The sequence below is a fragment of the Rhinopithecus roxellana genome, chromosome 9 (assembly GCF_007565055.1).
Source record: "Rhinopithecus roxellana isolate Shanxi Qingling chromosome 9, ASM756505v1, whole genome shotgun sequence".
In the NCBI taxonomy this organism is placed as follows: Eukaryota; Metazoa; Chordata; class Mammalia; order Primates; family Cercopithecidae; genus Rhinopithecus; species Rhinopithecus roxellana.
This window is the reverse complement of record NC_044557.1, coordinates 1160255-1187207: the sequence shown is the minus strand read 5'-3', so window position 1 is coordinate 1187207 and position 26953 is coordinate 1160255. Positions and strand designations below refer to the sequence as shown.

The 26953-nt window shown below is 40.0% G+C and overlaps 1 protein-coding gene across 6 annotated transcripts in view; it reads left to right on the top strand.

The window, feature by feature from the left end:
- Positions 1–25235, top strand: part of NSD3 (nuclear receptor binding SET domain protein 3) — a 113194-nt gene extending 87959 nt beyond the window's left edge. For 2 of the 6 annotated variants that reach the window (XM_030937440.1, XM_030937441.1), the window contains exons 15-24: positions 319–465; positions 4194–4377; positions 9633–9835; positions 10809–10921; positions 11558–11827; positions 18628–18744; positions 20536–20677; positions 21792–21898; positions 23749–23953; positions 24373–25235. In XM_030937440.1, coding sequence (XP_030793300.1) covers positions 319–465; positions 4194–4377; positions 9633–9835; positions 10809–10921; positions 11558–11827; positions 18628–18744; positions 20536–20677; positions 21792–21898; positions 23749–23953; positions 24373–24614 — 1730 coding nt within the window. In that variant the 3' untranslated portion in view covers positions 24615–25235. The remainder of the gene's footprint in view (positions 1–318; positions 466–4193; positions 4378–9632; positions 9836–10808; positions 10922–11557; positions 11828–18627; positions 18745–20535; positions 20678–21791; positions 21899–23748; positions 23954–24372) is intronic. The other 4 variants (XM_010385282.2, XM_030937442.1, XM_010385281.2 and 1 more) reach the window with 4 other exon arrangements.
- The last annotated feature ends 1718 nt before the right edge of the window (positions 25236–26953 follow it).

Below are 26953 nucleotides of genomic sequence, written 5' to 3'. Positions count from 1 at the left end.
AGTGTAGCTTTGTTTTCCCTAAGGGGTTTTCTGTATGATGTCAAGTGTTTATATCTTCAAATTATTTGAAGTTTTCTTCTGCAGAATATAGGTTTCTATAATATATAGGGATAAGGAATTGAGTAGTTCAGACTCCCTTTGAAAACTTTTGAAACTTTTGAAACCTTTCTGTCAGATCTTTCTTTTTTCTTCATATTCTCATTTTCGCCCTCCCCACCCCAACTTTGAAGCATACATAATAGGTGTTGGTTTATTTTTTCCTCATGGAATCATGGGTAGTTTCATTGCAGCTCATCTCTTTCTGTTTGTTTCGTATAGGGCTGATAGTTCAGGACCATTCAGACCCCATGTTCAGTTCATATGCCTATAAGTCCCACTACCTACTGAATGAATCAAATCGTGCTGAGTTGATGAAATTACCTATGATTCCTTCTTCGTCAGCTTCCAAAAAGAAATGTGAGAAAGGTAATAATCAAAATAGTTTCTCTTGCTTCTATTTTTGCATTTCCTATTTTTTTCTCTTTCAATGTAGGGGGGAAATGTATGCCTGTCAAGCACCATCTGTTGCTTTTGGTAAATTCTGCCTTGGTGGTTGTGATTGTGTCTTCATATGGCTGCACAATTATTAAAAAGGGCTTAAAATAATTCCGTTATTGCAAATTTTTACTTATTCTTCCCTTGAATAAATTTTCACACATTCCATATTTACAAGTTATTAAAATAGAAAGACTAGGATTTTGGTCAGTATAAGTATAGAATAATATTCTAAATGTTCTTTCTCTTTTTCCTTGTGTGAAACTATCATTCAAGTTGGAATAGAAAAGATAGGGTATAATTTGTTACTAACTTTCAACTGATAACAAGGTAGGTTATTAAAAGAGGGAAACTAAGATACTGATACTTAAAAGTTTGCTTTTAGAGTATGTTCTGTCATTGTGCTTCTTAAATGTTCGGTTAAGATGCTATGAAAAGTAGTTGCCCTTCCCTTAGGAGACATTGGTAGGAAGCTGGTGGGGGAGAATACCCCTAATACTGGATGCTGGAAGGCAGGTCAGCTGAATTGCTGATGGATAATTATCCACACAGTACCAAGAGCTAAATGGATATTTCTATTCTCCCAGTTAATTTAACCTATGGAAGAAAACTTTATATTGTGTTTAGTTTTCCACATCCTACCTGTTATAAAAATGATTTAACAATGATGTATTATTTGGGGAATTAATATCCCATAGGGAAAAATAAATGAGCTTGAAAGATGAGGGCCTTTTCCTATGTACATTCCCATTATGATCTGGGGCCAAGTTCAGAATCTGTAAAGAAAACTTCATTCATAACTAATATACCATATATATATATATATATATATATAAAAACATACACGCACACTAGGTGTATTTGAAATGGGCTTTAAAAAAATTCTTTGTGTTGCCTGTTTGATGTATCTTTGCTCTTTGTCAGACATCTGAAGTGGCAACTCATGACTAAAAGACAGTGCGACTAAGCAAGTCAATTGGAACATATTAGAAGTATTGGAGAGAGTACTGGCTTTTTTGTCTATTTTCCCCAGTCAGATTATATCACCTTATTGATAATACTGCCTGCTTTCAAAACAAAAAATAAACATAGGTTTGACTTACTCCATAATTATTCTGCCTGAGACATTTTAGGAAATGCTTTATATTCCTGCTGGTACCTATATAAAATTAGATTAATTCAATTGTTGCTTTGTTTTCAGTACTCAGTATTAACTTTGACATGAATTGAAATTATTTTGAGCCCTCTGTTTGCTTAACTTGAACCATATCTCACTTCTCTTGTATCCCAGTTTTCTTGCATAGCACCAAGGTGGACCATTCATATTTTTTTTATTTCCCTTGTGTATTTTAAGCATCTTTATCATGACAGTTTTCTCTGATGATTCTGGCTCTGTATTTCCTCTGAAATAAGACTTAAAATTAAGAACTATTCCATAATGTTAAAAATGACCAGCCTGACTTTTCTATATCAGTGCTAATAATCACATGTCCTCTAAAGCTGTTTGCAGACTTTTCTTCCTACTGGTCATTCATTTCTGACGGAAAAAAATGAATAATCTCATTTTACTTTAAATTTATAGATTTAAATTTATAGATGAATTCCCTACCTAAGTTTAGAGCACTTGGGCATCTGATCTCTAGGTTGGTAAATTGAACCAATTAATCCATATTGAGATGTAGTCCCAGAAAAAAAAAATCTTGATGGTTGAAGTAAAAGCTTTTAAGCAGAGGAAATATAGTAATTTAATTCATCATGGGTTGTATATGGATTTTCTTTTTGTTTTTATGTTAATCAGAAGTTTGAAAATCTATAGGAAGACAAGATTTTCTGGAAAATTGGTAGCAAGCCCTCAGAAGGTTGGAGCATGTGATTTGATCAAGTTGCATAGAGGGCTCTTACCCTTTTGCTTATGAGACTTTAAATCTCGGTACACTCATGGGTTATAGACCTGATTTTCCAATGAAAAGATCAGTTTTTTTTTTCAAAAAATATTTGTCTTTATTATATTTCATCTTCAGTGGTTAACAACATTCTCTGTCACGTATTGAAATACATATTAGAAATACCTATTTCCTCCCAGAATTTCATATTTCTTAGCATTTACAACTATTTTGTTTGCCACACCTATTTTGGTCTCAATCCAGAGAGTATTTTGTGTATCTAAAAGGAAAGCGTTTTGACAGGGAACTTGGAGTGAGCCCCTTGCATATGGTACTTCATTCTGTACTGATAACTACTTAATTTTATGCTATAAAGCAGTGGTTCTCAATATGAAGTCAGAAGAGATGTAAACAAAATTTTGGAACTACGTTTAATATTTCAGAAAATCTAACAGAATTACACATTTGTACAGAATCAGGCTGCATGAGTTTTTTAAATTTGGCTATGATTTTAACAATTTAATGTGATAATACTAGTTTGTTATTGGGATCAGAATCTCTGATTAGCAGTTATATATTTCTTTGGTTAATAAAAATTGGAGAAATTGTTACTTTTAAAATGCAGATTTTGGCCAGGAATGGTGGCTCACGCCTGTAATCCCAGTGCTTTGGGAGGCTGAGGCAGGAGGATTGCTTGAGGCCAAGAGTTCAAGACCAGTCTGGGCAAGATAGTGAGAGCCCGTCTCAAAATATATTCTCTGTATATATAGAGAGAGAATATATACACACACACACACACACAGAGGTTTTTTGGTTGTTGATAAAATACTTGAAATTATGTGGGTTCATGAGGAGGGAAAAGGGAATCCTTGGTGATGAAAAAGTTGCAAACCACTGCTGTATAGCCTGTATATCTTCACCAAAAAGTAATGATAACATAATCACCAATTTGAGATTCTGTGTTCCTTTTGCTTTTTGTATTCTTTATGGAAAGAAAAAAGTACTGATCAACCTATTGGCTATTTTTTTCTTGCTAATTATATTGTAAAGGAATTTAGTTAACCATGGCACTGGACTTGCTTTCTTTCTTACCTCTGAAGGAGAAAAGAAAGTTGCTACTTACATGTTTGAAAAACCTCTCAAATCTACTCAGTCAAAAGATTTTATGCTTCAATTTGGTCATATGTTAAGAGTTTAGCTTCTAGGCCGGGCGCGGTGGCTCAAGCCTGTAATCCCAGCACTTTGGGAGGCCGAGGCGGGCGGATCACGAGGTCAGGAGATCGAGACCATCCTGGCTAACATGGTGAAACCCCGTCTCTACTAAAAATACAAAAAACTAGCCGGGCGAGGTGGCGGGCGCCTGTAGTCCCAGCTACTCGGGAGGCTGAGGCAGGAGAATGGCGTGAACCCGGGAGGCGGAGCTTGCAGTGAGCTGAGATCCGGCCACTGCACTCCAGCCCGGGCGACAGAGCGAGACTCCATCTCAAAAAAAAAAAAAAAAAAAAAAAAAGAGTTTAGCTTCTAAAGTGATACCTCAGTAGCCCGTAGTTTAAATAAGTAAAGAGTACATGGATGCTTTTGGTACTACTCAGAAGCTCTGAGTTTCTGGCCACTGAAACCCTGAAAAGTAGCTAAATACATTCATTTGCTATTTTAATCCATCACTGTAGATATGACTCAGTCCCTTTGTTATTTTCCCCCAATTTGAATCAGATTTAATGTGCTGAAAAGATAACTTTCTCCTTTTTCTTTCTTTTTCTCTCCCTCTTTTCTCAGTTATTAAGACTGTTTATTTGTTTCAAGGTGGAAGATTGCTCTGCTGTGAATCGTGCCCAGCTTCCTTCCACCCGGAATGCCTGAGCATAGAAATGCCAGAAGGCTGCTGGAATTGTAATGACTGTAAAGCTGGCAAGAAACTACATTACAAGCAGATTGTTTGGGTCAAATTGGGAAATTACAGGCAAGTTTTTCCAAGAACAAAGAGGAAGTATTCAGTCATTGTGCAGACCAGTTTCATACTCTGGATGCAGAGTGACTTGGAGATAGATAGGTAGACAGCATGGACCTACTTAAAAAAAAAAAAAAAAGAAAAGAAAAGAACCATGTTTTGAGGCTGGATTCTTAAGGGGTTGGGAAGGTTATGTTCCTAATTCATTATTGAATTTCTTTTTCTTTTTCTTTGGGATTGGTTGGTTGGTTGGTTGTGAGACAAGGTTTAGCTTATCACCAAGGCTGGAGTGCAGTGATGGGATCTCGGCTCACTGCACCTGCTGGCTCAAGCCATCCTCCCACCTCAGCCCCCACAGCCCCCAAGTAGCTGGGATTACAGTGCACACCACCACCCCTGGCTAGTGTTTTGTATTTTTAGTAGAGATGATGTTCTGCCATGTTGCCCAGGCTGGTCTCGAACTCATGAGTCAAGCAATCTGCCCACCTCAGCCTCCCAAAGTGCTGGGATTACAGGCATGAGCCACATGCCCACCAACTTTTGTTTTTAAATCCTGAAAGTTGTTTTATACTAATGGGCTATGTACTACTAGATTTTGGAATAAAAGGTCTTATGTGGACAGTGGAGATGATTTTTTTTTTAACTTTTAAATTATTATTATTATTTTTTTTTTTTTTTTTTTTTTGAGACGGAGTCTCACTCTGTTGCCCAGGCTGGAGTACAGTGGCGCGATCTCGGCTCACTGCAAGCTCCGCCTCCCGGGTTCACACCATTCTCCTGCCTCAGCCTCCTGAGTAGCTGGGACTACAGGCACCCGCCACCACGCCTAGCTAATTTTTTGTATTTTTAGTAGAGACGGGGTTTCACCGTGTTAGTCAGGATGGTCTCAATCTCCCGACCTCGTGATCCGCCCGCCTCGGCCTCCCAAAGTGCTGGGATTACAGGTATGAGCCACCGCGCCCGGCCTTAAAATATTTTTGTTTTTTTTTTTTTGTTTTTTTTTTGAGACGGAGTCTCGCTCTGCCACCCAGGCTGGAGTGCAGTGGCCAGATCTCAGCTCACTGCAAGCTCCGCCTCCCGGGTTCACGCCATTCTCCTGCCTCAGCCTCCGGAGTAGCTGGGACTACAGGCGCCCGCCACCTCGCCCAGCTAGTTTTTTGTATTTTTTTTTTTAGTAGAGACGGGGTTTCACCGTATTAGCCAGGATGGTCTCGATCTCCTGACCTCGTGATCCGCCCGCCTCGGCCTCCCAAAGTGCTGGGATTACAGGCTTGAGCCACCGCACCCGGCCAAAATATTTTTTAAATTTAAATTGAATAAATATAGTGAGATACGGAGTCTCACTATATTGCCTAGGCTGGTCTCGAACTCCTGGGCTCAAGCGATCCTCCTGCCTCAGCCTCCCAAAGTGCTAGGATTATAGGAATGAGCCACCACACTTAGCCAGATTTGATATTTTCTTTGTGTCTTAATTAGATACATGTTGATTTCTGATTTCTAATAAAATCAAGTTTATATTCTGGTCAAAATAGCTCTTTGCCCCTGAATCTCATCCATTTTAGCCCTAAACCATGTGTAAAGAGAAAACTTTATAGAATTTAAGGAGAGATTATTCCATTAAGAGGCTTTAGTCTTAAGGGAATGAAGCAGGAAGTATGTGAGTACCATTATTTTAATAACACTTTCTCCTTTAAGGCTTTCAGTGAGCCTTCGCTGAACAGGTATAGTGATACAGTTTTAAAACTTGGCCAGGTACAGTGATTCATGCCTGTAATCCTAGCACTGTAGGAGGTTGGGGCAGGTGGATTGCTTGAGCTGAGGGGTTCAAGACCAGCATGGGCAACATGACAAAACCCTGTCTCTACAAAATATATACAAATTAGCTGGGCATAGTGGCGTGCCAGGTGTGGTAGCATCATAGCTACTCGGGAGACTGAGTCTGGAGGATTGCTGGAGCCCAGGAGGTTGAGGCTGCAGTGAGCCAGGATTCTGCTACTGCACTCCAGGCTGGACAACAGAGCAAGACCCTGTCTCCAAAAAATAAATAAATAAATAAAAAACTCTACATTTTGAGGCAATTTATCATTTTACTAAGAAAATAGATACTATTCAAGATAGCACAATAGAGTTCTGCTTTTCAGTTAGAATCCTAGATAAAATATATATATATATATATATATATATATTTTTTTTTTTTTTTTTTTTTTTTGAGATAGAGTCTCACTCTGTCACCCAGGCTGAAATGTAGTGATGTGATCTCTGCTCACTGTAACCCCCACCTCCTGGGTTCAAGCGATTCTCCTGCTTCAGCCTCCCAAGTAGCTGGGATTACAGGTGCCTGACACCATGCCTGGCTAATTTTTGTAATTTTAGTGCAGACGGGATTTCACTATGTTGGCCAGGCTAGTCTTGAACTCCTGACCTCAGCTGATCTGCCCGCCTCAACCTCCCAAAGTGCTGGGATTACAGGTGTGAGCCACCATGTCTGGCTGTAAAATATATTTCTAGAAAATTTCAAACATACTGTAATTTTTTTAGCAAGAGCTATGTTTGTTCTCCCTCTCTCTCTTTTTTTTTAAATATTTTTGAGACAATCTTGCTCTGTCGCCAGGCTGGAGTGCAGTGGTGTGATCTTGGCTCACTACAGCCTCTGCCTCCTGGATTCAAGCGATTGTCCTGCCTCAGCCTCCCAAGTAGCTGGGACTATAGGCGCGCACCACCACGCCCAGCTAATTTTTGTATTTTTAGTAGACATGGGGTTTCACCATGTTGGCCAGGATGGTCTCAATCTCTTGACCTCGTGATCTGCCCGCCTCAGCCTCCCAAGGTGCTGGGATTATGGGTATAAGCCACTACGCCCAGTCTGTTCTCTCTCTTTTACATATGTTACATGTTTAACCATTTAAATTTTAGAACTTCATTTTTAGCTGAGATCTGGGGTATTGAGATCAAACCTCCCCCTGCTTCTTTTTCTTTCTTTTTTTCTTTTTTGAGACGAAGTCTTGCTCTGTCCCAGGTTGGAGCGCAGTGGCACAGTCTCGGCTCACTGCAACCTCTGCCTTCCCGGTTCAAGCAGTTCTCCTGCCTCAGCCTCCTGAGTAGCTGGGATTACAGATGCATGCCATGACGCCTGGCTAATCTTTGTATTTTTATTAGAGACGAGGTTTCACCATGTTGGCCAGGCTGGTCTTGAACTCCTGACTTCAAGTGATCTGCCTGCCACAACCTCCCCAAGTACTGGGATTACAGGCCTGAGCCACCCAACCCGACCAATACAATGTGTTTTTAATACCTGGAAAGAAACACATCTAATGTTAATAGTGTCAAGGATGAGAATACAAGAAGAGGCATTTTCACTTTTCTGTTATACATTTCTGCATTGTTTTAATTTTTAAAAGAAGTGCATACTGCTTTCATAATTGAAAAATATGTATCTTTCTGGTGTGGAGAAGGGTGCACAGTTTGAAAATTAGTATATTTAAGACATTTTTAGATAAGAAATACCTAAAACAATGTAAGAAGCCTTCAGATCTTCAAATAAACTTCAGTTTTTTAAAAGTTATGAATATGAAAATGTCTTTGACTTATTTTAATACTTAAATTTTAATTACATTACATTTTAAAGAACCCAAAACAGTGCTCCAATTAAGTTCACAGTCCAATGAGATTTTATATCTAGGTCAGATCCTTCTTGTATGTTTTGGAAAGACTTCCATCCATGAACTAATTCTTAATGTATTTCTTTCCAATCAGGCCCAGTGGGGCTGCATGAAGCTGTTTATTTTCAATAACTAGTTACTCCAATGTATTGCTTCTTGGGGGGAAATATGAGGACCTGGAACAAACCCAGGCAGAACGTGTGCCTCTTCCTAACTGACGTTAGTGAAGGCAGTAACTGTATACATATTTACCTTAAAGTTGTTTAGAAATAAATAGAGCCTGCTTTGAGAACGAACCAAATATCTATCACAGAAAATAGTGGTTTTTGTTTTGTTTACAATTTGAGCATGGATTCTTACCCATGTTTTTAATTCTTAGATGAACAGCAGAGTACCTTTCAGGTAACACTTTATCATCAAGTTCTGCAATATAAATCGGGGAGTGCAATCATGTCATCATTTATCTTCTCAGTAATACAGTTATGTGTTAAAAAATTGTTTTATTAGGCATATGTAAAATAAGAGATTGAAAAAATTTAAGTCTATGTATATTTACTACAAAAGCCCATGAGGTTGGTCTCATTTTTTGACTGTTAGCTTCATCATTTAATTCTTAATTTGTCTGCTTGCTAGAAACTGTCAGATTTCCTCACAGATGGTTTCATTTAGTGACTGCTGTAGTATTCAATTATCATAGCCTGAAACAGTTATATTTTCATTCTGTCCTCTATTCCATGTTTATTATGATCTAAGATGAATTAGATTCAGAAATACAAAGTGATATAAAACCTAGTACATTTGACCAAGAGGTGTTTGCCCAGGTTGACTACAGACTAAATGCTGATTTGAATGGGAGTGGTCATTCTTTATTACAGTATCAGTTTATTCTCAAAATGATTCCATTGACTACTAGAAATCAACTGTTATACCTTGAAAGATAATCTCAGTATTAAGTTTGGGGAGAAACATGACTTCTAGGATTGAAATTAGGTTTGGAATGTCATTGGGTAGTAGGTTCAGTATTATGATATTTTAGAACATATTTTCATGATATGTATTTTATAAATACGAAATATTTTTTCAAAGAAAGTACATCAGGTGATTAGGGCCTAATTTTTTTTTTTTTTAGACAGAGTCTCGCTCTGCCCCCAGGCTGGAGTGCAGTGGCGCGATCTCAGCTCACTGCAAGCTCCGCCTCCCGGGTTGACGCCACTCTCCTGCCTCAGCCTCCGGAGTAGCTGGGACTACAGGCGCCCGCCACCTCGCCCAGCTAGTTTTTTTCTATTTTTAGTAGAGACAGGGTTTCACCGTGTTAGCCAGGATGGTTTCGATCTCCTGACCTCGTGATCCGCCCGTCTCGACCTCCCAAAGTGCTGGGATTACAGGCTTGAGCCACCGCACCCGGCCGGGCCTAATTTGTTTAGTCTGTGTTCACTATTTCATTAATTACTTAATTTTTTTAATGATGTGCGGTATTTTATGTTCTTAGAATCTGAATGAAAATTGCAAAATACAAAACTTTTTTTCCCTTCTGCCAACCTTGAAAATAGTGGTTTTTTGTTTTGTTTTGTTTTTGCCTTCTTGATCTAAAATTGCTTTCGTTTTCAGATGGTGGCCAGCAGAGATCTGCAACCCCAGGTCTGTGCCACTGAACATCCAGGGTCTTAAACATGACTTGGGGGACTTCCCTGTGTTCTTCTTTGGTTCTCATGACTACTACTGGGTACACCAGGGCAGAGTGTTCCCTTATGTTGAAGGAGACAAAAGCTTTGCTGAAGGGCAGACTAGTATTAACAAGACCTTCAAAAAAGGTAAGCTGGATGATGTTTACAATGACTCAAAACTACAACTCCGGTGTCGGTTTCTCAACATCTCCTCACCTCCCTAATATTTCTGATATTAGAGAATTTTCACTAGGCATTATGATCCTGTGTCCATAAGCTTCCAGTCACATTAGAACCAGGTTTGAAATACATTTCAATGTTGTAGACTGTGCTGTGTATTTGAAAGGAATTTCTTCAGTGATCTTTCTATAAACACAGATTATTCTAGGAGTAGTCTTTGTTTTTTTGTTTGTTTTTTTTTTTTAGACAGGGTCTCACTCTGTTGCCCAGGCTGGAATGCAGTGGCATGATCACAGCTCACTGCAGCCTTGAACTCCAGGGCTCAAGCTATCCTCTTGCCTCAGCCTCCCGAGTAGCTGGGGCTACAGATGCCTGCCGTCATGCCCAGCTAATTTTTGCATTTTTTATAGAGATGGGGTTTCACCATGTTGCCCGGGCTGGTCTTGAACTCCTGAGTTCAAGCAATCTGCCCACCTCAGCCTTCCAAAGTGCTGGGATTATAGCTATAAGCCACCAAGCCCAGCCTGAGAATAGTCTTTTTAATCAAGTGAAGTTCCTTTGCAACAGAAGAATAGTAAAGACTTCCCATGAAAAGCCTTACAGTTGCTTTTGCAGTGTTTGGCTTTCTGGGAAGGGTAAAATGAATTTAAATCTAGTACAAGGCAAAAAGCTGCTGTTAGGGTCACTTGGAGACCTCTGATCATTGAAGTAGAGCCTCTTCCCTGAGGCAACAGCATGCACAGAGCATAGTGTTCAATGAGTTATATCCTATTTCATTGTTACCCCATCCTGGTGGTAAACAGTAACTTCCAGAAAATAATTTTAAAAAGAAAAATCTCAGGCCAGATGCAAAGCATTGGGAAGGCAGTGTAAAACTACTATCCCATCAATTTTCCTTTGGTTTTTGGTATTTACATACTTTGTATCATCTTATTGGCAGCACTGGAAGAAGCTGCAAAACGTTTCCAGGAATTGAAAGCACAAAGAGAGAGTAAAGAAGCCCTAGAGATTGAAAAAAACTCAAGAAAACCCCCTCCCTACAAACACATCAAAGTAAGTCTTTATCTCTGGCCTAGGATTGCCAAATAAAATAAGAAGCAAAGTCTTTACTATGAAAGCTTTGGTATTTAATAGATGAGATGAAATGCATTACTCTCTAGTAGTTAAAGACCCTTTTTGACTTGTGCAAACTTCTGCTAATTATCACAGTCTTCTGTAAAACAGAGCTCCTGTTGGAAGCATCAAATGGGAGACATAGCTATTGTGCTGTGAAAATTAGGCCTTTGATAAGTCCTCTCATACCTAGTAGCAACATGTCTTATGTGAAATCCTGTTCTCATTCTACCAGGTTATCCTGCCACCAAATGAGAATATAGGTGTTTACTCCCTTTATTTCAGAGAACCCACAAACAAGCATATTTTCTCTTGTTTTCAGTTATGAAATTTCCATCTAGTGAAAGTAGAAATACCCAGGATAAATAAGTGAAAATTCACATGAGGCTTTGATATTTTTGTCAACTAAATGACAAAAGAGATGGTTATTCATTTCAGCTTACTCATCAGGAAAGATAAAGAACCTTTCTTGGAGTAGCACCACGAGGCAGTAGCATGGATATTTTAGATGTTCCTGTTCACATTGCCAGATGACTTACCTGCTGCCTCCCTCTTGCTTGTTATTTTGTTTTCTAGGCTAACAAAGTTATAGGAAAGGTGCAGATCCAGGTTGCTGACCTGTCAGAGATTCCCCGCTGTAACTGCAAGCCAGCTGATGAAAACCCTTGTGGCTTGGAATCGGAGTGCCTGAACAGAATGTTGCAGTACGAATGCCACCCGCAGGTGTGCCCAGCTGGAGATCGTTGTCAGAACCAGTGCTTTACAAAGAGACTGTACCCTGACGCAGAGATCATCAAAACAGAGCGGAGAGGCTGGGGCCTCAGGACCAAAAGGAGCATTAAGAAGGTAGCATGGGATGGTGGTGGGGGGTGGAAGAAATCAGAACCTGGGCTTTTTAGGAATGCTTCAATAGGGAATAGTTCTAGGGATAAAATAAACAGGGATTTATGGTAAAATTTTAAAACTTCCCATGTTGAGAGTTTGGTACTTCTTGAGCAAAGAAGAGTAGTAGGAAGAAAGTGGTGATAAAATGTACTTAAACTTTGAGTGTCCAGTGGCTAGTCATAAAAAGGAGAGAGGGGACACTGGTAATTTCTATGTGAAATAGTTTTTACTTGTTTTTTTATTATTTTACTTTTATTTTCTTTTAAAGACAGGGTCCCCATTCTGTTACCCATGCTGGAGTACGGTGGCATGTTCATAGTTCACTCAAGCCTTGAACTCCTGGGCTCAAGAGATCCTCCCACTTCAGCCTTCCAAGTAGCTGGGTAGGGTCTCACTACATTGCTCAGGCTGGTCTCAAACTCCTGGACTCAAGTGATTCTCCTGCCTTGGCCCCCGCAAAGTGCTGGGATTGTAAGCATGAGCCATTGTGTCCAACCTAAAATTACTCTTGACATTTTTCTACCTTTTGAAAAAAATTGGCTGGGTGCAGTGGCTCACGCCTGTAGTCCCAGCACTTTGGGAGGCCAAGGAGGGCAGATCACGAGGTCAGGATATTGAGACCATCCTGGCTAACACACTGGAACCCCATCTCCACTAAAAATACAAAACATTAGCCGGGCGTGGTGGTGGGTGCCTGTAGTCCCAGCTACTCAGGAGGCTGAGGCAGGAGAATGGCGTGAACCCAGGAGGTGGAGCTTGCAGTGGGTTGAGATTGTGCCACCGCACTCCAGCCTGGGCAACAGAGTGAGACTCCATCTCAAAAATAAAAAAAAAAAAAAAATCAGGTTTGTAATTTAAAAATACCATCTAATATAGTAAAGAAAAGTCATACAATATGATCAATACAATACAATACAAAAAAGATAGCAGAGTGAAATTCTTCCTTCATCCCTTCAATTCTTCATCTCATCAGAGATAACCATTGTTAATAGTTTGATAGGTAGCCTTTATAACTTTTTCTATATAGTTATAAACATACATAAAAATACATGGGTTTTTTTAGGGTTTTCTAAACATAAATATCTGACATTTTCTTCCCATTCACACACTATATTATAAATACATTTGTGGCAGTACATATAGATTTTACTTCATTCTTTTTAACAGTCTCCTTTTAGTCATAGTAAAATGTACCATATTTATTTAACCTATTTCTCAGTAAGTAAATAATTAATTTAACCTATTCCCAATAAATAAATAGATAAATATTTTTAAATTCCATAATGAATGTTCTTGGTCATCCACCTTTGTGCACCTATTTCTGTAGGTCAGATTGCTTAAAGTGAAATTCAGTTATTCGGGACAAGTGTATTAAGCTGCTTCCTATGTGGCAGGTACTATTCTCGGCACTTGGAAAACAATAGTGAACAAGACACATGAAACCCTTACCTTAGTGGATCTGCTTGAGGAGACAGATAATAAACATGTCGAGTGCCACTAACTGCTGTGAATAAAAATAAAGCTGGAAAAGGGGCTAGCTGGTGACAGGGATTGCCCTTTTCAATTGATTGGCTCAGGGAGGCCTGAGGAGGCGCCGTTTGCCCTGTGTGTAGTAGAAAGCCATGCAGGTGTGTGCAGGAGAAGAGCACATCAGACTGGAGGCAGGCAGCTGTAAAGGCTGCAGTGTGCTCCAGGAACAGCAAGGAAGTTCTGGGCCTGGGGAGGAGCCACAGGAGAGGAAAGAGAGGAGCTGCAGTGAGAAGGGCCGCCACCAGCTAGATAGGATGGGGCCTTACTGGCCATATTGGCCATGGGATGGGGAACATCTGGAGGATTTTACTAGGGAGTGACTTGATCTGATTTGATGTATTAGTTTTCTATTGCCACATACAAGTGTTACCACAAAGTTAGCAAATTAAGACATAACACGCATTTTATTATCTCACAGTTAATATGGGTCAGGAGTCCAGGCAATCCTTAGCTGGGTCCTCTACTGAGGGCCTCACCAGGCAGCAATCAAGGTGCCAACTGGGGCTGGGTTCTCCTCTGTGGCTTGACTAAGGAAGGATCTGCTTCCCTGTTTGCGTGGTTGTTGGCAGAACTCCGTTTGGCAGAACTCCGTTCTCTAGCTATAGGGGTGCGAGACTCCGGTTGTTTTTGTTTTGGGGGGTGTATGTGTGTTTGTTTGTTTGTTTTGCCGTTGGCCAGGAGCTGCTTTCAGCTTCTAGAGGCTGCCCACAGTTCCTTGCCACATGGGATTCCCAGCATGGCCACTTGCTTCCTTATAGCCAGCGGGGGTGAGAGGCACTACAGGAAGATGGACACTAAAGTCTTATGTCATAAACTCACATAATCACCCTATCGCCCATGCCATATTCTGTTGGTTAGAAGCTAATCACAGGTCCTGCTCACACGCAACAAGGGGAGGAGGCGACACAATGGCATGAACACCAGCAGGCAGGCATCACAGGGGCCACCTTGAGAGTCTGTCTGCCACACTTGGGTTTCGAAAGGATAACTGTGGCTGTGGTATGGAGAACATACGATAAGGAGGAAAGAGCGATCAAGGGAGACCATTAGAGTCGCCCAGGAGAAAGACCATGGTGATGTGGAACCACTGGGGTTGTAGTTGAGCCAGGAGAGAAGTGGTTGGATTTCTGACATTTTGAAGGTAGAGCCAACAGGATTTGCTGATGTATTGGATGTGTGGACTGGGCTGCTTGGTCCAAGGCCAACCACATCTAAAATGTCATCGTATAATGCAAAATGTTTTATATTACTTTAGTGCCATGTATATCATACATACACATTTTTGCCTATGATTTCATGGGAGTTTATGGGGCCATCCTGAAATCCATCCACTTTAATATTGTGTTAACACCTTTTAATAGTAGTTGCTCTTATTCTGAAATGTGTTGTAAGATAACTTATTAAACAATCTTGATTTTCCTGCTCTTTAGCACTTGAGGGTTTGCTGATGTAAGACAATTGGTCTTTTACAAAATAGCTAGAAATATACAATCATTGAAAAGTATAATCAGAAAGACATTATAGCAACATGAAAAAGATATTCGGTGTATTTACAGGAAAGAAGTCCAATATGAAATGGAATGTACACAGTCAGGTCCCCTTCTTTCTCCACAGAACAGATTCCTGAAAATGTGTGCCAAACTAGGGACTTCTTGTTATGAAGTTGTTTCTTTCTCAGAAAAAATGTTAAGGTATTAAATATTGAATTACAGCCTTTTTGCTGCAGTCTTTAAGGACAGATCTGTAGCATTTTTTAAGTTAATGAATTTGTTACAATTTTTGTTCACAATTGAATTCACAGTTAATGGTTTTTAAGTCTAGTAAGCAACTCTTTGAAGCTAAAGATCTGTCTCTTAGAGCATCTGAAATATTTCCATCTTTATTTACAGTGGCATCAAGTTTATGAGACTTGCTCTCATATTTGATATCAGCACTTAATTTTTCTCTGTTTACTCATTTTCATAGACTGATTAAAGTATAAACCATAATAAATCATGATCAAGCTTTTAAATTCACAAAACTATTTCTTCAAATGAAATCTTACCTTGAATCCCAATGTGTGAAAAAAGAAGTAGTAGAGCTGATTTGGTTGAAATTCTCCTCTATAGGTTTCCACTAAAGAAAATTTGCCCTAGGCCGGGCAGAGTGCCTCACACTTGTAATCCCAACACTTTGGGAGGTCGAGGCAGGTAGATCATTTGAGGTTAGGAGTTCAAGACCAGTCTGACCAACATAGTGAAACCCCATCTCTACTAAAAATATAAAACTAGCTGGGCATGGTGATGCACGCCTGTAATCCTAGCTACTTGGGAGGCTGAGGCAGGAGAATTGCTTTAATTCAGGAGGTGGAGGTTGCAGTGACCTGAGATCACACCATTGCACTCCAGCCTGGGCAACAAGAATGAAACCCCATCTCCAAAAAGAAAATTTGCCCTAACATCATTAGGTATAGTAACAGTAAGTGGCAATGCAGCCAAGATGGCAGTACAATCTTCTGCTACCCTTTGATATCATATCATAGTGCAAAATGTTGTTCATCGGCTGATAACAAGAGTCCAAACTGGATACAGGAAAAGCCATTTGAGGCTGACAGTGTATGTAATAGACGAATGTGCAGAACAGTCCCATGTCCTTTGTGAAAAAGGACTGGAAGGAAAAAGTGAAGGAAATTAACTGTTTATGGTGCTGCATTTACAGATCAATTTTGTTTTTATTTCCTTGAAACGGAGTCTTGCCCTGTCACCCAGGCTGGAGTGCAGTGGTGCAGTCACATCTCGCTGCAGCCTTGAACTCTCGGGCTCAAGTGATCCTCCTGCGTCAGCCTCCCAAGTCGTTGGGACCACAGCCATGCACCACCACACCTCGCTGATATTTTTTATTTTTTGTAGAAATGGGGTCTCACTGTGTTGCCCAGGCTGATCTCAAACTCCTGGCTCAAGCAGTCCTCCTGCCTCAGCCTCCCAAAGTGCTAGGATTATAGGCATGAGCCACCACACCTGGCCTGTTTTTCTTTTCCTAACTGAATTCCGTGTCATAGCTTATACAGTAGATAAAAACAGGAGAGGGAAAAAGCCAGCGGTCACCTTTGGTAGTGACTGCTCCGCAGCTGAAACATGCAGCTCCGTGAAGCAGAGCAGTGCTTCTCACTAAGCTCACTCACCACATGCCACCAAAGAAAGAGTCAGGGAGGTTAGGACCCTTCTAGTTTAACCATTCTTTTCTTTTCTCTTACTGCAATCTATTTTTATCAATAGACAAAGATTAAATATTTTAAAGACCATTGGCTTATGTTCTTAATGATTTTCCACAATCAGAAAATGTGATGCAGTACTTCTCTGCAGACAGTGACTACCAATAGTTCTGTGATACTAAGAGCTATAAGAAGGGCTAGTGAAAATTTGTGGGGTGGAGGGAGAATAGGACAGAAATCTGATAAAATAAGCCAATATATATTTGTTTTTCAAGATATTTATTTTCCTCTAAAATATATTAGTAAGACTGGTAAGTCCTTATAGAGAATGTTGACCTAGACTGAATCAGCAATGCTTTTGAAGTGAAAAGGTTAATGATTATGTAATTATAAACACAAAATGTTGAATGTATAATATTTGCTCTTATTTTAAAAGGAGCTTATCACTGTATGCCTGTTAGAACAGCTAAAATGATAAATAGTGGCAATACCAGATGCAGGCAGGACGTGGAGAAAGTGGATCTCATGAACTGCTGGTGGGAGCATATGACGGTACAGCAACTCTGGACAGTAGTTTGGCAGTTTCCTTAATAAGGAAACATACACTCACCATATGGTGCAGCAGACACACTCCTGGCCATTTATCCAGGAAGATGAAAATCTATGTCCACACAAAAACTTTCACCAGAATGTTCATAGCAGCTTTATTTGTAAAGCCAAAATCTGGAAACAATCCAGATGTTCCTCTATGGGTGAATGGCTAAACAAATGGCAGAAACACTACTCAGAGATTAAAAAAGAACAACCTGTTGATATACTCAGCACCTTGGGTAGATCTCAAGGGAATCTGCCTGAGTTTTTTCTTTAAAGCCAACCTCAAAAGGTTCTGTACTATATCATTCAATTATAAAACATTCCTTTTTTTTTGTTTTTTTGGTTTTTTTGAGATAGTCTTACTCTGTCACCCAGGCTGGAGTGCAGTGGCATGATCTCAGCTCACTGCAGCCTCTGCCTCCTGGGTTTCAGCAGTTCTCCAGCCTCTGCTTCCTGGGTAGCTGGGATTACAGGCATGTGCCACCACGCCTGGCCAATTTTTGTATTCTTAGTAGAGATGGGGTTTCACCATGTTGGCCAGGCTGGTCTCGAACTCCTGACCTCAGGTGATCCACCCGCCTCAGCCTCCCAAAGTGCTGGGATTACAGGCATGAGCCATGGCGCCCAGCCAAAACATTCTTGAAATGACAAAATTCTAGAGATAGAGAACAGATGAGTGATTGCCAGGGGTTAGGATGGGATGAGTGGAGGAAGGATGGAGGAAGGGTGTGATTATAAAGGAGTGAGTATCACAAGGAATCTCTGTGGTGAGGCACCAGCTCTGTATCTTGATTGCAGTGGTGACTACATGATCCTATGCCTGCTAAAACTGCATAGAACTATATACAAACACAAATGCATGCATGTAAAACTGGTAAAATCTGAATAAAGTCTGGATTATACCAATGTCAGTTTTCTGGTTTTGATATTATAGTGTAGTTATGTCAGTTGTTACCATTGGGGGAAACTGAGTGAATGTTCTCAAGATTTCCCATGTACTCTTTTTGCCACTTCCTCTGAGTGTCAGTAATTACTTCAAAAGAAACTTAAAAACAAAAACAGAGCTCACTTGTTTCAGATTCAGATCTCTTCCAGGTCTTACCCCGAAACCTGCATAGCCACAAACTAGTAAAAGTCTGTTAAAATATAGCTTCAAAGGCTAAAGTTAGCTTTATCCTCAGATCCCAGTGATGTACCACATGTTGTCAGTTGGACTATAAAAATAGTATTGTCATCAAGAAAAGGCAAGCAGATTGTCACCTTCTGAGGCACTTATACCAGAAAAATAATGCCACCTGTATGCCTATGAATAAATAACCATTTCTTTCTAGGGTTGAAGTTATATTTTCAGGGTTCTCTTTAATTATTTTGGGTTATACATGCGTCATTAAGCAATGCTTTATATAATACACTGATTTTAAGTTACGTATTGCACATTTATCTCCAGGGTGAATTTGTAAATGAATACGTCGGTGAATTAATTGATGAAGAAGAATGCAGATTGCGAATCAAGCGAGCCCACGAGAACAGTGTAACTAATTTTTATATGTTAACTGTTACCAAGGTAAAATTGCTTTTTTTTTTTGTAAGAAAAAGGGATTTGTTTTTGTTTTTGTTTCATAGTCTTAATTTGAACTCAGTTTCTTTTAATTTGATTTTTCTTCAGGCAGAGCATAATGATTTGCAGTAGCTAGTGTGCTGCCTACTATAATGTGCCAGTTATACCAGAGTACAAAAATGAATGATACTGAAGCTTTGCACATGTCATGTGAGACAGCACTGTGAGTGAAAATAAAACCAGGAGCAGGGTTAGCATATCTGGATTTTAGTCTGAGTTCTTTGTCAAAAAAGTCCTGGGTCTCAGTTTCTTTATTACTGAAGGAGAGAATCAACTCTGTGATTCTAAGTTATAAGCCACCATTATTAAAGTTCCACTGTAGCCAAAACTCCAAATTGCTCTGTATATTAAAACTTTTTGGCAGGGTACAGTGGCTCACGCCTATAATCCCAATACTTTGGGAGGCTGAGGAGGGCAGATCACTTGAGCTCAGGAGTTTGAGACTGGCCTGTGCAACACAGGAAGACTCTGTCTCTACAAAAAATAAAAATAAAGTTACCCAGGTGTGGTGGCACGTGCCTGTGGTCCTAGCTCCTCAGGAGGCCGAGGTGGGAGGATCACTTGACCCGGGGAGGTCAAGGCTTTAGTGAACTGTGATCACACCACTGCATTCCTGCTTGGGCAACAGAGCAAGACCCTGTCTCAAAAAAAAAAAAGAGGAAAATAATGAGTTCTGTCATAAGAAAAATGACAGTAAACTGCTAGTTTAATCCCTGCAGTTGTAAGACCTATTTGATACACATTACATCCATTATCTCAGTTAACTTTTTTGTCAGTTCTCTCATTTACAGAGGACAAGAAGCTGATATCCAGCCATGATAAGTGATTTGTTGACTATTTTGTTACAGTTTTAAGAACCAAGACTAGTACCCATGTTTCCTGTGTTCTAGGCTATCATATCTCTAAAACTGAGATTCAGAGTGTCATTAAAGTAAGAAATGGAGCTTAAAAGTATTTTAACTGATACGTCATTGTTTGAAAGTTTTACAACTTTCATAAACATGTTTCATAAACATCAGTTAAAATGCCATTCTTTATGATTGCTGGGATCTGGCTCCTTCAACCCTATCCTCCCTGCCAGTGGCCCCTCCAGCCATGGTGACAGCACTTGAGAGGCTCAGTTCTGTGGAGCTTATCCAGATTATTAGAGTTCAAATTCAGGAAGCCTGAATATTCAGCTTTTTAATGTATTGTGAACTTTAAGTAAAAACAGAGCAAATAGATAAGCACTGGAGAATATATCCTACACAGTAGTCCTTCCATCAGACAGATCTCCAAGTTTTGTTTCTCATTTTTCTTTCTTCTTTCTGGCCTAAGCTGTCATGTATCCCCTCCTATACTAGTTTTGCTTCCTGCTTGGAGCAGAAAAGGAGGGCTGACAGCAAAACACCAGAGCAGTTATCAAAACTTTGAGCTCTCTAATCAGAAAATATCGTTCCTAAACCTCTGACCCACTAATCTTCTAAATAGCATTATTCCATGGTCTGTTTGTTTCTAGAAGCAAACTTAAAAAGCAACTAAATCCCACTTTATCCTAATTACTTTACTTTGACTTGAAGGTCATCAAATAAAGGAAAGAACTTAATAAATTGCCCAGGCAGTCTCACATTTCCTGATTTGTCAGTTGTCAGACACCAGCTGGTAGCAAAATGCTGCTGCCTGTGATCCTTGACTGAGTTGGATGTTTCTGGGAGAGACTTGATTTATGAAAAAGAAACCTTTCTTTTCTTTCTGAAGGATCGTATAATTGATGCCGGCCCCAAAGGAAATTATTCTCGCTTCATGAACCACAGTTGTAATCCCAACTGTGAAACACAAAAGTGGACAGTGAATGGAGATGTTCGAGTGGGACTATTTGCTCTCTGTGATATTCCTGCAGGTAAAACAGTGACTCGTTCCCCATGCTTTCCTCCCTAGGGAGAAAGAATATCCTATAGAGCCAGGACATGGTTCTTCAAGGCTTGATGCCTAAGAACTTATTCAAATAAGAGGAAGGTTATATTTAGAAAACGTATTCAAATAAAAGGCAAGTTATATTTAGAACTGAGTGTTAGCTGCCAGTGAGAGGCAAAAATCTATAACCTCAGAAAGGAATTTAGTGAGAACTTTTATGTAAGAGTGGGTATGACAGGATTCTGTGTCCACAGTCCTGCTGAATGAATTCTCCAAGTAAGCTGCTGTCCGTACAGTGTAACCAGATGTTTTAGCTGTTGTTTTCTTTTTAAAACATATTAACAGTAATTAGCTTGTGTTAGCAGCAACTGGTTCCTTAGTTGCTGGGATTTTTTGTTGTTGTTTTCACTTTGAAAGATCATTCTGTTTCAAATTAGACATAAAAGCCTCTGAAGCCAGAGCTGTTGTTTTCATTTTTCCTTACCCATCCAGCATCTGAACAAAACTTGGTTTCTCCTTTGTTTAGTTTGTAGAAAAATAGGTGAGAAGAGAAATGCTATAGCTAAAACAGATTGAAACTGTGTTTCTAGAACTCATTGTGGATTGTTTAAGCCCAGCTAGAAGCAAGCTTAGGAGTCCCTAGTTTGAGTCCCTGGATTTGGTGTATGCAGTGAACCTTCATTTTGGATCTTTATTTGATCATAATATAAGGCAGTAATTACTGGAAATAGTATTGTCACAATTCCATGGTCATATTGTTCATTTAGAAACTAGTGTGAGTTAGCTATAGAAAAGAATGCTGAACTAGAACCTATTCTCCTGCAGATTCTTAGATCCTGTCACATTGGTTTCAACCACTGCTTTGAAAAGGACATGACTTCTTTTGAGGATGTGTAGTTTTGCTGTCCTTGTTCATGGGTGGGGATGTTTTTCTCCTTTTCTTTTTTTACCATCACTGTTATCAATGAGGTAGAACACTGGCAAGGGAAACGCCTTCATGCCAGAATGATGTCTCTTTTTTTCATCAGGGGAGTGTGCCTGTGAGAGCATTTCTCTTCCCCATGACTCGAGTTTGAATAATTATTTCTCCTGTGTTTCAGGGATGGAGTTAACATTTAATTATAACCTAGATTGTCTGGGCAACGGCAGAACGGAGTGCCACTGTGGGGCAGATAACTGCAGTGGTTTTCTAGGAGTGCGGCCAAAGGTCAGTCTTGCAGGGGAGCGCCCCCAGCCAACAGGAGATAAGGAGTAGGACTGTTAAGGAGTCTGTCTGGCTGGGCGCGGTGGCTCACGCCTGTAATCCCAGCACTTTGGGAGGCCGAAGCGGGCGGATCATGAGGTCAGGAGATCAAGACCATCCTGGCTAACACGGTGAAACCCTGTCTCTACTAAAAATACAAAAAATTAGCCAGGTATGGTGGTGGGCGCCTGTAGTCCCAGCTACTTGGGAGGCTGAGGCAGGATAACGGCGTGAACCCAGGAGGCAGAGCTTGCAGTGAGCCGAGATTGCGCCACTGCACTCCAGCCTGGGTGACAGAGCGAGACTCCGTCTCAAAAAAAAAAAAAAAAAAAAAAAAAAGAAGTATTTGTGTGTTTGTGACCATCTCAGGAACCTGCTGGCAGTTGGGCACCTGGATTAGTTTGTGGGTCATCAGCTGGGCTTATCAAACATTTAGACTGTGACTTTCCAAGGAAGCTTGTTTCAGTAAGGTCTGTTAGGTTCTGAGAATGTATTTTATTTCAGGTTGAATATGAAATTAGCAAAAAGCTAATCTAAAACTTTTAAAAAATCCACAAAATACTAAAGGCCATTGAATTATACACTTTAAAATGGTGAATTCTGTGGTATGTGAATTATACCACAATGAAAAAAATTAACAGGTTGCCTAAAGGTTGCTTGGATTTACCACTACCCTTGCAATTAAAAATAAAAAGAAAGCACATTTCAGTACTAAAAAAGTACATGAGGCTGGGCACAGTGGCTCACGCCTGTAATCCCAGCACTTTGGGAGGCCGAGGCTGGTGGATCATAAGGTCAGGAGTTCGAGACAAGCCTGACCAACATGGTGAAATCCCATCTCTACTGAAAATACAAAAATTAGCCAGGTGTGGTGGTGCACACCTGTAATCTCAGCTACTCAGGAGGCTAAGGCAGAAGAATCACTTGAAACCAGGAGGCAGAGGTTGCAGTGAGCCAAGATCACACCATTGCACTCCAGCATGGGCGACAGAGTGAGACTCCGTCTCAAAAAACTAACTAAATAAAAATAATAAAAAGCACCCTATTCAAAAGTCAATGAAGGCCAGGCGCAATGGCTCATGTCTGTAATCTTAGCTCTTTGGGAGGCTGAGGCAGGCGGATTGCCTGAGCTCAGGAGTTCAACACCAGCCTGGGCAACACAGTGAAACCCCATCTCTACTAAAATACAAAAAATCAGCCATGTGTGGCAGCACGCGCCTGTCGTCCCAGCTACTCAGGAGGCTGAGGCAGGAGAATTGCTTGAACCCAGGAGGCGGAGGTTGCAGTGAGATGAGATCACCCCACTGCACTCCAGCCTGGTGACAGAGTGAGACTCAGTCTCCAAAAAAAGTCAATGAAAGGCTGAGGCAGGAGAATCACTTGAGCCCAGAAGTTTGAGACCAGCCTGGGCAGTATAGCAAGACCCTGTCTCAACAAAAAAAAATTACAAAAATTAGCCAGGCGTGATGGCATGCGCATGTAGTCCCAGCTACTTGGGAGGCTGAGACAAGAGGATTGCTTGAGCCCAGGAGGTCAAGGCTGCAGTGAGCCAAGATTGCACCACTGCACTCCGGGCTGGACAACACGCAAGAACCCCATCTCAAAAAATAATAATAATAATAATAATTTTTAAGTCAGTGAAAACAAAACTTTATTTTTGTTATAGTATTTGTTGCAGCATAAGGCCTTCTGATGTTTTTAGGTAATTGTACAACAGATGAATTTAAATGATTGCGAGGTTGTAGGGTTTTCCTATCTGTGTCCAGCTTCATGCACTGTGATGTTTGAAATTATGATCCTTTCTTTCTTGCCAGTCGGCATGTGCGTCAACAACTGAAGAGAAGGCAAAAAATGCTAAGTTGAAACAGAAGAGACGAAAGATCAAAACAGAACCAAAGCAGATGCATGAAGATTACTGTTTTCAGTGTGGAGATGGTGGAGAGCTGGTCATGTGTGACAAAAAAGACTGTCCCAAAGCATACCACCTCCTATGCCTTAACCTGACTCAGCCACCATATGGTAAGCTGGACCTTCAGGACCCTTTCCCTAACTTGTGTCTTTGCCAACTATGTGTAACTCAGAGTATATTCCATGCCATGGGATAGGAAATGTTGAATAGAGCAAACAATAGCAAAAAATTATGCTGGCAAAAAAATATTTCCCCTTACACATTTGGGATACCCTGTGGTTCATCAAGGATTGGTTTCTTGTATACTGTTCCCATAGGTGGGTAGTTGGTACCTATGGCGTTGGGTTTTGGCCAGTAGCTCACATCCGTCCTAAATAATACACCCAGATCTGTGTTTGCTTGAAATTTGGAGTTGTATTCAATTGAATTCCATCTCCAATTAGAGAAAAAGGAACCTGGGTTTTTCATGGGTAATCAAGACAGGCACTAACTTGGGCACTTCTTCTTCCTCCCCTTCTCCCTGAATTAGGAAAGTGGGAGTGTCCGTGGCATCAGTGCGATGAGTGCAGCAGTGCAGCTGTTTCCTTCTGTGAGTTCTGTCCACATTCATTTTGTAAAGATCATGAAAAGGGGGCCCTGGTTCCCTCCGCACTGGAAGGCCGCCTCTGCTGCTCGGAACATGACCCCATGGCTCCTGTGTCACCAGAATACTGGAGCAAGATAAAATGTAAATGGGAATCACAGGATCATGGAGAAGAAGTAAAAGAATAAATGTGTGGTGTCCCCTCCTTTCTATTTAAGTGAAAAAAGCAAATAGATCATGCATTTAAAAAGAAGAGACTGCTACAGTGCATACAGCCTTTGCCATCGGAACTGCCTTATTAAAGCCAAAATGGGAAACCAGTTCATGCAGGCAGAAGCAGTTGGTGGTGTCTGGTTTTTCTGTTTTGTTTGGTTGGTTTGGGGATTCTTTTGTGGAGGGTTAAATTCCCTTGGTCTTTTCTTGCCTTTTATTGTGCTTCAATGCCATTGCAGCTTGAAAAGAAATGTTTTTTGCTTTTAAAATAAGAACAAAGAGAAAAGAAAGTTGTGTTAATGAGATAAATTTAAAGTCTAAGATGTGTTCCTTGGTTGTATAAAGCAAAAGTAGCCATCATTCCTTTATTTATTTTCATTTTTAGGAATTTCAAGAAGTGTAGTTCAATAGTCTAATCAAGTGTGTGTGTGTTTTAAGTAGGAATCTGAGAAAGCCCTCTAGGAAAGGGTGTGATAAGCTTTATATACCTCTTTACTGAGCAGTAGGTAGGCTCACTTCTCTTTCCCTTCAGAATGCTTTTCATAGACTTAGAGAAGGGCTCTATGGAAGTATTAAATCTGGCCTCTTAAAAACAATGCCTCGCTGAATTTTACCTCTGTGTTCTTAAACAAGGTGGGCTTTGTACTATGGTAACTAGAAAGGTATATGGTGTGTTTCCTTGGTGGAAGGAAAAAGAGGAATGGATGTGCTCACTGATTTTTGAAACGTTCTCCATTGACATGGATGGTTTGGATTTTGGATGAAGTGCGTTTCTGTGGATATGAAGCATAGTTGGAATGGTCACTCCTATTTTCCTGACACTGATAAAGGCAGCTAAAGGGGGATGAAGGCACAACCCAAAAGTTGTATCATATAAGCACCATTTTCTGTCCAATTTTATTGTAGACCCTGGTCTAAATTGGAAAGAATTACAGGCATTTTATTTTTTGTCTCTGTTTTCCTCTCCTACTCAAACATTTCTTTTGTCACCTGACCATTCAGTCATGTTTCCTAGTAAAACCACACAAATGAGTTTGAATTGTATTTGAATAGATCTTTTTGGTTGAGTTCCTAATTTAGGGGGTGAAAGTTATAGGGGCATCCCCAGGTTACATGTAAAGAATTTCTATTATTATCCAGTACTTAAGATTGCTCCCATTGAGTAAGGGGAAGAACTTCTACTTTTACAGGGTACATAAGAGCCACACAAACACACTTCATCTTAGGAAGCACTTGGAGAAAACTCCCAAGCAAGTCAGTGTTAGCAAAAATGGTTGACGGTGACGCTTGACTCTTACAGACGCGAGTATACCAAGATGTCTGCTCACCAAACTCACTTGGCTTTTAATGCTTAGGAATATCTATATTCCAGTATTCCTCGTATCAAATAATTAGTAATGTCAGACATTGTTGTAACACTGTACTAAGTAGAAGTCTAGGGTTAGCTTGAATGAACGTTAACTTTCTCTGTGAATTTTGACTGCTTACAATTGCTGGTACCTGGTAGCATTTATTTTCCCTCAAGTACCTAGTAACCTTATGAAGGTAGGGAGGGTAGATGCTCTACCACATTCCTTCAGCTGTATTGAGTGTTCCATTTGCTTATCAATTTAGAGCTCTTCTATGGAAAGAGGGTGAAAAGCTGTTTTGTGCCTCTTTTTTTGTATGTAAATGTGCAATTATACTGGATTTTTCTCTTGTAAAAAACACTATAATTCCTTTACTGAAGCTCCTAAACTGCCATTTGCCTGACTCCAGCAATTCTGCGGTGACTCATTGGGCTTCCAATACTTCTGTTGATTAGATATGGTCCCAAAAGAGCAAAATGGAAAATGCAATCCATGTCACCAAATATAATTGCTACAAGTAAGATGAAATACAGCTCACCAAAACACTAAACTTTGCTCTTGAGCAATTATAGAGTTTGATGTCCTTTTAAAAAATAAGAAAACCTAGGTTTTATCATACTAAAATTTTATTTTGTATATGATGTTTGGTTTTTTAAACTTACTAACATAAGGATTTCCTTTAATATTCCAAATACAGTTCTTGTTGAAACAGTATCCAACATGAAATCTTATCTCCTTGCTTTTAGACTTAGTGCTATTTACTATCTAATGACTTTTATATGGTAAGCCAGGGTACATCCTATATACTACAGATACCTTAGGTTTCAGTACTTTTATGCAGCTTCTTCATTGTGTCACATTTTGTTTTCATATCTGTAACAGAGCTCTGATGAAATTTAAAAATATATGATTAATAGGATTGTTTCACCATTTCAGAAATCAGAGTAGAAAACAAAATAGCTGCT